The sequence below is a fragment of the Opisthorchis viverrini genome (genome assembly GCF_000715545.1).
Source record: "Opisthorchis viverrini unplaced genomic scaffold opera_v5_488, whole genome shotgun sequence".
Taxonomy (NCBI): Eukaryota; Metazoa; Platyhelminthes; class Trematoda; order Opisthorchiida; family Opisthorchiidae; genus Opisthorchis; species Opisthorchis viverrini.
The window spans coordinates 221,282-232,576 of record NW_008752152.1 but is presented as its reverse complement, the minus strand read 5'-3'; the positions used below and the strand labels follow the sequence as shown (position 1 = coordinate 232,576).

Sequence of the window (11,295 nt, the reverse complement as noted above, 5' to 3'; positions counted from 1 at the left end):
TCAGTGTGCAGCGCTACCCATCTTATCTTTTGTGGATTGTAGATGAAAAAGCGAACAAAAGCAAAAACAAAAAATATAAAATACTCTCGTACCTAACCATTAGTAGTATCACCGTAACACTTATAGTGCTGTTGACACGAGGATGCATGGATAGCTACGTTTGATGGTGAAATGTCTGCACATGAATTTTTAACCATATTGCGCAATTTTTTGAACATAAACGACGGGGACGTGGCGTACAAAATACATGATTTACTGAGTTTAAATCCTGCGACTGGGGCACAGGATGTAGAGTTTATCTTTGTGCTGAGAAATGAAATTGAAACGATTGCCTCTGAGTTTCTACACAGTATGTTAGCCTTACGTTGATATGCTTGAAATCCAACCAGCTCATTTCTGCCATCAACGAACAAAATCTTCTACAGCATAGTGTCGGCAAATGCAGATTTTAGCGAACCCTTTTGCTCTAGGCCGTGAACCCACTTAGAACATTCAGCATTGAAAATATGGATGCTCGAATACACCCATATTATTTCTACATGAATCGAAGATTTTTATCTTTCGGGAATCTCAGCGGTTTAAACAATATTCACGTCCATGGATGAGCGCCCAACAATCCGGTCAGACGTTTGCACTGAATGAGGCTGAGGTGCATTTCTCAGTTGGTAAGATGATGCGCGTGCATTATTATGTGAGCTTTTGTACTTATTCTTATATACCTGTTTCAAAGGAAATTAAGAATCGCGGATTCTGAACGGCTAAAAATTGGGTCCACCTATTGACTGGCATTGCCTGCAATGTGCTGCCATAACTGCACACGGGAATCTTCGCGTTATTCCATAACCAGGTGGGCAGAAATAAAATATATTGATATTTCTTCAAACACAGGTCGGTGGTATAACCGGAAATGCGAAAGTTCAGATATAAGAAACGCAGTTCAACTCTGCATATGCCGGCTACCAACCCACTGATGCACCCACTTCGATTAATCAAAGTAGTTCGCGAACTAAGTGTTTTGCTTATCTAGCAATATTCTGACCTTAAACGGTATAAGGTTCTTTGCCTAGAAACATCTTGCTAACTGATAGCAGAATCTCCTTGGGACGTTTATTGTAATATTGTGCTGAGTTATCACCTAATATGTTCACCTGATGTTGATGTGTGAGAATGAAATGGGTGATTTTCTCCAACATACTAACATTGATTTTTACTATGCTGGGTTACGCACTGTAGTTTTCAGAAATATTATCTCCTCTATTTTGCACAACAATTGGGTCATACTTTCCGTAATAATGTCATCCGGCACACGTTTTGTGAAATACTGCACGACGTGATGGACACGTGCGCGAACTTTGTGTGAACTGCATTTTGAAGTCAACATGAACGGACAGCGGCTGCTTTTCTGTATCTTACTTAGGACTTTCCGCGCGCTTTATTCAATTTGCTGTATTTTTCAAAATTGGATTGAATTTTCGTTCGGTGATATCATGATATGCGGGGTTTACTGGAAGTATTTTGACAATGCGCATAAAATCACCTAGAGTAAATGTAGCCACCCGATTGGTACGAATGGTCTTAGGGACATAGGATTCAGGACCCTGGATTTTCGGGCCCGATTGTGTTGTCGATTGCAACGGCATACGTAATAACGCGGTTCACACAATTCATATATTCCGTGTACGAACGTTTCAATTCTACACCTCGGGTAATATTTTCCAGCTAATGATTTGGTTGTGCAGAAGTAATAAAATGTAATAATACCAATCAAATGACTTGCAAAAATCTGGACTCCGATGAAGGAACTGTGGGTTCGCTTTCCAAAGACAATGCTGTCTGCGCTCACTAACTGAATGTGTTCAGTTATTCTGTTACCTTTTCGCGAGTCTGAAGGCATCAGGCTGCTGTGGGTGCACAAATGAAAACCAAATACACCATTGATTCAAGTCATTCAGAGCATTTGAACTGTGCCTGACGAACAACGTCCACTGTTGCAAATTTTGCGTATCTCTCAAAAGTGGAATGCAAATGTGTAGCTGCATCGCGTGTTCGCTTCCAACTGCGTACGGAATAGGACTACTCCAGTTTGCAGGAGCACGACAAGTTGGTTTTTGGTGTTGCGGGTGGCAATGTGGCATTTTTCACCATTGCGTTTGCAATAACATTCATAGTCCGGATATTACGAACCGAATTTCACTCCATTTCAAAGGTTAATTAAAGGCGGTCGGTGATTTTGCGGTTTACTCTACACGGTTGCTGATATGTCTGGGATAGAATGATGTGTTTCCCTTAAAAAAGCCACAAGCCCGAAGTTAGCATTTTCAGTTATGTGAAATCAGTGCAGTTTTCTGCTTTACTTCATGCGAACATACATTACATAGTTAAGGTTCGTTAATCTACGTCTAATCATGATTTTTTGTCGCACAAATTTTATATTGATTACATTTGAATTGAACAGACGTTGTAGTTTACCGCGCAAATTTGAGAATTTAACATGTGAACAAACGTTGTTTTAAAGCAATTTAACATGTGAACAAACGTTGTTTTAAATAATGACAAGTTGTCCCTTGAAACATGTTTTGCCAGACCTATTCAGCTTGGACTCAGGATGTTGTTACATTATATCCTGCGCGTCCTTTGAGCAGAATAGGCTTTACAGGGTCGCCTGAGTGCTCTCAGAGGGTGCCCAAAATTTTTGTGTATAACATTTTGGAATAGGTTTTAACCAAAGAACTAAAATCGCGATTACCGAAATTTGTCTGTGCCAAGAACAGTCCGGAGTTGTATAGCTGCATGATTACATGCCTCTGAATCAAATGATCCCAACAGTACACAGATTCTACTAGACAGTTACCGAAAGACTCTTACCTGATTGTTGAGTTTGCAGTTTGCGATAAACAAAATTTACCGCATATTCTCAGCAATTTTGAGAACGTTGTTGCTGACCGAGAACTGCTTGCGCTTTATTATCCAGTGTATATATACATATTAGCAAATCATTTGTGGATATAAATGATATCTAAATACTTGCTTGTTGATGATTCCGCTGCACAGGAAATCAGACATTATGAAGTTGTCCAGTGTATTATGGAGGGGCCACGCAAAACAAGAGAACAATGTACACTGTAGTAGAGGCCAATTCATATAAACCATAGCCCTTCAGCTGATTGTGGCAGGAAGAAGGTCTTCGCTGTGGAGTTATTTATTCGGAAATGCCAACTGACTGGTTAGAGACCATTGAACATGGAAGAAAAACTTTTATAGGCGTCATAGTTACAAAAATTGGATGTCGATCTTCGCCCAAACGAGCCTTCATGTATTTCCTGGAGATTCACTGACTCAACTCATTCCTTGATCAAACCCTACAAATGGTACACAGTGGCTCCACGAATTCCGCGACAGATCTCCCTTTTTCAAAAGACGCAAAGCGAAATTCTAGGGACAAGACACAGAACTCGCGTGCCTTTCCGTTAGTAGCATCACCGTTACATACCTCCACGCCGTAGAGCTCGTTCGCATGCCATCGTTTTTCATTCAACTCCGTCAGGTCGGCTTCGGCAGCGGGTCTATTGGGCCGCTGTTTGGGTGTATCCTGCCACTTGGGAAGCTGCGTCCATTCACTACTTTCATTCCAAACATGTTGAATGATATAGACGTTCCACCGGCGGTCTGTGATGACAAACGGCCCATGTCATCGACTGCCCAGCTTCCGCAACAACAGTCCACTCCTTCCAGGCTTCTGAGGATCCTTCCATTTGACCCTCGTGTCTTTGGGGAACGTTCAGACAGTCCTACTTACCGTTTTCTGCCTAGTCCTCTCCTGGTAAGTTCATTCCCAAGTCACCTACTTTGGCCGCAAGCCACTTATTGGTCGTTCGGTTGTTACGCTGTTATGACCAAGGTGACTCTGGAACGCCTGTCGTGATTTTCTTTGACCTTGAGTTCACTAATAGCACATCGTTATGCATGCCCATATTTTTGCCATCAAATTTCAGTTCAATAAATTGCAAGAATGCCTTAATAAGGTCACTGCTTTGCGTGGTTCGTAATCTCTGGTTTAGATGCGACTGCACAATTTTTGAACATAGATATTTAACAATGGGGAGACTAATCAAAAACGTGTGGTTTACTTGCAAGCACAAAGCAAATTATCGTTCACATGACGAAAAGTGGTGCCATCAAAATGTTTGTTGGGAAATGTTTGAATATGTAGATATGGACGAATCGAAATGATTGCGCGGGTTTGATACCAAGTAAAAAACGTTTTAGATTCTAACGGCCCGTTTTATGACACGTATATGCTGACAGACAACTAGCGCTGTATGTCTTCAACTAATAATTAGAGTTCTTCAAAATTAGGCAGGCAGACCGACAGCGAAGTCGTTGAATATCCCATTTAGGCACGCCTTTATCTGCCGAAAACCTAAGCGGCAAAATAACACGCCTAATGATGCCTAATGAAAAAAATTGGCCTCAATTTCAACCACTTCACTCGACTAGAAACAACAGCGCCAATCTGGCCAAATTGGTTAGCTTACCGGATGATTGCGAAGTTGCCTCAGTAGTTGAGGAAACTATGGTCATGTTGGTGGGAAGAAATAATTGGATGTATCTAGGTAAGATAATGTGTGCTGGATTCACTAATAAGAGTATATCTTGATGTTACTTCGTATTCGTGATCGTTTGTGTTTGAGACAGCAGGTTTAGATAGGGCATTCATGCGCACAAATATTTTCCCTTTACGTGAATCCCGATTTCAAATATATTTTTCCAAATATGTTCTACGGAACTTTTGGGCCTAATCTCAAGTTGCAATGTTGAGTAACTAATTTCAGTATGCCCTCGTCGTTTAAAGGATTTTTAATTTTACGCATCAAGAAATAAAGTAAATGTCTCTTAGTCTTCAATCTTTCAGCCGGATGGTCGCAATTCAGAGCTCTTCAGGGTTTTTTGGGATTCACACTGAGGAGAGTTCCCATTAGAATATAGTAGCACCACAGCGCTCCCGCCTTTGCATCGTGGATAAGCTGTTATTAGAAGCAATTTTTTTCAAACAATTACCGTTGCACAAAATTATTCTCTAACCAATTTCGGTTGGCACCAAATGTAAATAACCAGGTGTACGCTATTATTCTTCCTGAATTGTTGGAAGAAAATGCATCTGGAGAGTCCGCGCCCAAATACGATTATTAAGAACTATTTATGATGTGATTGAAGGGGGAAAACGAACGAAATCGACCTCGATAAGCGGTTGTGAATATATGGATATCGGCGTATGTTCAAAGTGCACATACATAATGCTGGTATTTGAAATTTCATTTAAGATCCAGACAAAATGCTCAAATAGCATCAAAGTACGATTGCGATATTTGCGCAGTGGAATGTATTATAGGCCATTAAACATCTGATAACAACCCTCTATGCATACACATAACCACCAATAATTATCAGTTCAATTATTTACAGGAAAACCATGATCAGATGGCTACAATATAGGTTACATGCTATTTAGTTTCGCTGTGGTTGCAAATTCGTTAAATTCTGGACGTGCTTGGTTAGAACCAGCTTGTCTAACAGGCTTATTTGCGCAAGTTTGCAACAGAGTTTTTACCATGTTATCAAATACTTCGGGCGTTCCACTTTCAAAACAGCCCGTCTATGTAAGACGTTCGCCTGCCTACAAGCCTCTTCACGACAACAGCTCTGATTCCTCCATGAATTTCTGCGGAAACACGTCCCATCCCCGTAGTGTAACCTACCGACCACCAATGAACCTTCCGGAATCTGGGATATTGGCAAGGCAAAATGGCCAACGAATGATGAGATTCATGATTATGGGCGCTCGCAACCACATTAGGAAGTACGACGGAATAGCCAGCGAACATGCGGAAACGCGCCTGAAGACAGTACGACTAGATATCATGGAGCGAATCAGCATGGCGGTAGATCGGATAGTTTCATCCACTGCTAAAAAAGGAAAGCTCATTTAGATGGAGTCACATTCTTGGAACATGAAACGCGTTTCGTGATTCATGATCTCCATCCCCCACAGTATCATCGGCTAAGAAAATACCTAGTTCTTACATTTGCCTTGGCCAACGGTTTTTTCATCGTTGACCCGGCTTACATATTGCCAGTCGCGGAAAAAGTCGGTTTCAGCATCAAGGTGCACGCTGTCGTAAGGCAGTTTTTTCGGGTAGTTGATGCGTGGAAAAACATTTTTCCGACAGTCACCACAGTACATTGAACGCTCGGTTCAAAGAATGATTGGGCATTGTGACGGGAGTCCTGACCCTAGCAAGCTTACTGCCCTGCGCTACGGATTCAGTGTGCAGCGCTACCCTTCTTATCTTTTGTGGATTGTAGATGAAAAAGCGAACAAACGCAAAAACAAATTTTGTATCTTGGACCAAATCTCCGATGTTTTGCATCGCTCTGTGTGTCAGTGTTATCGGCTACCAGGCGGCGAAATACTTATTAGAATTCAAGGTAATTCACAAATGATGCAGCCGATATCCCGTGATACGAACGCTTTTTTGCTTTCGTGGACCCCACATATATTCTGACACCAGAATCTCCACGTTAGTGAGATACAAAAAATGTCGCTTTGTTCATTGTATTGTACACTGATTTGGGGCGTTCTTCAAACCACTTAAGTTGCCTCATTTATTCACGGTTATGCGAATATGCCTGGAATCTATCAGAGCTTCCACATAACAACAATCGCTTTCCATGAAGCTGTCTTCAGCGTTCATTTGTTCACAAAATTCATCGTAAACATTTTTCAAGAATAATGATAATTTTGACGGTGTCTAATATCATTATAATTGTGAACATTGAAAGAATCGGCCTGCATGATTAACCCGTCTTTTGAAACCTTGCGTCATCTACGCGACATTGGCTGCTACAATAAAACTTAAACAGGCGTGCGCATAACGAGTTCGCAAGGTGCGCAGGTTATAGAACATAGGTCAGAAAGGTGCACGTTAGCGGTAGGTATTTTGTATTGTACGAAATTATTCACACATTATACAACGAAACGAGTAACATGAAAAAGATAACGCAAATGATGGCGGATTCGCGGGGGGCACACCTTCAGGTAAAACGTGAAGAAAGTGGAGTTTTCTATAATTTGTTTAATAAACACCATGTCCTTGCGTACGAAGTTAGAAGCCAGCTGCCTACAATTCATATTATGCTGACCAAGATCATTCTAGGTATTTGTACAATTTATGGCTTCGACCGAGTTAGGCCATTTCCGATAGAAGATGCGACACAATTCACGAAATTTCCCGCGGTATTTAGGAACTCCTTGGATTCTGGCATGTAACCACATTAGCATAGAAACATGGCGACAAATGCCGAGACGTGCGGCGGAAAACTACTATGACATGGACATCAAGCGAGTTAGCTAAGCAAGCAGATTATTCTTGCGGGTGTCAGGGTTAAGTAAAAAATCTTCATTCTGTGAAAAACAGAACAAAACTTAATTTTGCAACTGTGTGACTGGTGGTAATGAGTGGGTTGTCGTGACTTTCACCAGTCACGGGTATCTAACTGCTTGCTAGCTCGAATGTTTGTTTGTTTTTGTGTATTAAACCTCATCTTATTTGTTTGTTTGACGCCCTTCTGGTCTTCGTTATGGAACAAGGAAAACAAAAACATACTCGCTGGTCAGAGCAATTTGTCGTGGAATAGATAAAGCATTCAAAATTCAGCCTTGAAATTCGCCTAAGCGGACATAGGTCGTGACTTGCTACAAAGATAATAATGTACTGAATAGCAGAAGCAACACCACAAAAGTGCAGTTGGAAGCTTGAGTGAACACTGTATGCGTGTTATCCGTGGTCACTAATTTTTTTGACAAACATACTTGCGTCTGTCCTTTTCAGCTTGCATAATTGGACAATCTAGAACACTTCTCTTACTCAAGCGATTTGATTTTGTGTTGCAGAAGGCTCTTAGTTCTGGGATCACATGACCAATGCATTTTTATGTGAATCATGCAGGTCTCGTGACTCCATACCCGCTTTTGTGACCATGCCACCATGTGCCCCGAATTGCGGTTAAAATTCTGGTTGAAGTTGGGCGTGGAAAACCACCGTCCGCAGTCACCAAGGTCGGATTGTCCGCATATCTCAAAACACATTGGCCTAGTTCGGGAGATTCGCAGACATTGAGTCGCATAGCATGCTTCGGGGATCTAAAGGTGAACGCTGGCTATGGAGCAAATCACTTCTCACTCTCTGCCGCAAATGCAAAAACAATTTCTCATGCCACCGATCGTGGTATATTTTTGAAATATACAGCATATTTCAGTAGTGTGTGCTTCACAGCCTTATTTCAATCGGCCAGATTCATTAGATTGCACCGAAGATACCTTAAAATCCGGCAACGTTAAACGTATACATTATGCGTTCATTCCACGAACACACTTCGTGGTTTATATTGGAGAGAGAACATACGATGAACTAGTTTTTTCAATTTTCAATACAGTATGAGTTAAATCAGCATGGATTGACTCAGAATGAATACATAATTTTGCGACTGTGCGACTGGTGACTATGAGTGGTTTGTCGTGACTTTCACCAGTCACGTGTATCTAACTGCTTGCTGGCTCGAATGTTTGTTTGTTTTTGTGTATTAAACCTCATCTTATTTGTTTGTTTGACGCCCTTCTGGTCTTCATTATGCAACAATCGGAACAAAAACATACTCGCTGGTCGGGGCAATTTGTCGTGGAATAGATAAAGCATTCAAGATTCAGCCTTGAAATTTGCCTACGCGGACATAGGTCGTGTGTTACACGAAACATATCCATGTACAAACTATCAAGTGCATCCCCACATGAAAATACGTCGGGATCTTCAGCAACCGGTTATTAGTATTTTTGTAGCATATTTACTTGATTCTTCTTTTTGTTTAGGTTGTGCAGTTGGAGAATCTTTGACCAAGCTCCAAAATCGGAATAGCTTTTCTGTGATGCAAAGGACTAATAATTCTAGGGGTCAAATGACCATTACCTCTTCATGTGCGTCATGCAGGTCTGGTGGCTCGATGTCACTCGTGCCAAAGTTTGCAGTCATAAGGGTAGTTGAAGTAAGAGGTGGAAAACCACCATCCGCGGTCAGCACGATTGGATTGTTTGCATATCTCAAACAATGTTGGACCAGTTTTGCAGATTTGCAGACATCGATTTGCATAAAATGCCCCGGCGTTCTAAATGCGAATGTTATCTTGTGAGCAAATCTTTTTATGTCGTCTTGTTGATCTTTGTGTATGTTAGAAGTATAAAACGCTTTTTAGTGGGGTGTACTTCACAGCCACATTCGATCGGCCAAATTATTCAGTTTGCAGTGAAGATGACAAAAAATTCGACAACGTAATAATTAAACATAATGCTTGTATACTAAGAACACAGTTGCGGTCTTATTTTGAAAAAAAAACACGAGGACCTAGCTGTTTCAATTTTGAATACGGTTTGAATGAAATCAGCACTGAATGACTCAGTACTGATACTAAATTTTGCAAGTGTGTAACTGGTGACTATGAATGGGTTGCCATGACAGTTCCCAGTTTGTGTACCTTACGTCAAGCTAGCTCAAATGTTTGTTTGTTTTTGTTGATCAAACCCCATTTTGTTTCTTTGTTCGTCGTCGTTAAGGTTGCCCAAAACAGTTGAGGTTTTTAAAATATTACTGGTAAGACAGTGGCTCAATTTTTTTAGAAAATTGAAAATGCGCTGAGAAATTATTACTTTCAGTCGCTCAGGCATGCACTGTTGCCATTCAATCCAGATTCTCTCTGGAAATGTTTTTGCTTACAAAAATGGAATATTTTTGCAAAGGTGGCACTCCTATGCAAACATTACGTTTCAACCATTTTGTAACAGAATGGACATGTCGCAAGTGCGTTAAACCTGTTGTCTTACACAGAGCTCTAACAAAAAGTATGACATGTTGGTAAAAAAATGCATCAAAGTGTGGATTTGTTTATGAGGCAGATGGACTTTTATCTAAACCAAATGGTTTCGCCCTTTGAAATGAGTGACACTGATCATGATCAATGCATGATCAACTCAAAATGCTGAGCATTTTAATAAAGCAATGACGAATGTTTAGGCAACTTCCTTATATATATATTCGTTCGCATCACAATATATAGGTCGCCAAATAATCGGTCTGTTTTGTACTTATGTTCACCAGGAAGGTGGGTGCAAGAAGCCCGCAATGATATCAAAGCCAGCTTCATAATTTGGATATTAATCAAGTAAAATTGAGGCAGAATCACATGAGCCTACACAAAGGGTTTGCGACAGTCACAGTTGAAGGAACATTGAATGATTTTCGTCTTCATGCTACGTTTTACCCCAGGCGGGACATTTGAGCAGAAAAAACGTAAAACATATGGTTTAATTCAAAGAAACAGCATGTTCCAGACATTACGCCAGATTTTCGAGAGTCAAAACTTCTAGGCCGTTCACCCTAGGAGATTCTTCAGCTGGTCTTTTGCACAATCTATGGTTATAATCCTTTGTTTTTTCTGTATGAAACGAATATCTAGTATCATTTTGCGGTTAAGAGTTAAGCGATAATTTGCAATATGACCATCAGGGAATGCACGCTCCTTACATCAGTAAAATGCAGTTTTTCTACCAGGAAATGACTAAGCAACTCCGACTTTAGCAGCATGGTATAACATGGTATAACAGTGTGTCTCAACTTCCATCCTAGATTTATTTTAGATAATCAGGGTTTAGATTTTTCTGTAGGCCATGTTTTAGAAAGCTCAATGTTAAGCGTGTTTATGTTGTTATCTTCATTCATGCGTAGTGAATGAGAAAACGTTACAGGGACGTTTTGGGAGGAACCTATTTACTTCACCAATAGTTATAGCGCTGCAACAGTTGGACACCAATTTGGAGTTCCGATCTCTCTCTACCAGCGCAATTCAAACTCCTAACTTGCTGTATTTGGCACAAGTGCCGCAGATATCCAAATTGCCGGTCATCAATGGCGGAACTGCAACTGCGTAGGGGCAATACTGAACCTACTCTATTTTTTCACGTACTGCAGTCCTGCGATGCGCCATTATTTTTTTCCAAGATTAAAGAAACACTTGGCTAGCTGACCTACGCTGACTTCTTATTTTGAAAATATTTGCCCGGTGCTCACAAAACCAGACATTGTAAAATTAGTATAATAGATATATGTTTTAGCTCAGAGGAGACCACAGCCGGCAACACAAATTTGGCGTGTGGTATGTTTGAAGTCTGAGGTCGGCATGTTCGGTTGGTGT

General features: G+C 40.8%; 1 protein-coding gene across 1 annotated transcript; it reads left to right on the top strand.

The window, feature by feature from the left end:
* Positions 1-3,634: 3,634 nt before the first annotated feature.
* Positions 3,635-11,032, top strand: T265_11391 (hypothetical protein; the record flags this gene model as incomplete). The annotated part of the gene is made up of 2 exons (XM_009178032.1): positions 3,635-3,820; positions 10,850-11,032. 2 exons carry the CDS (start codon positions 3,635-3,637, stop codon positions 11,030-11,032), a joined length of 369 nt encoding a protein of 122 aa, XP_009176296.1.
* Positions 11,033-11,295: the final 263 nt, after the last annotated feature.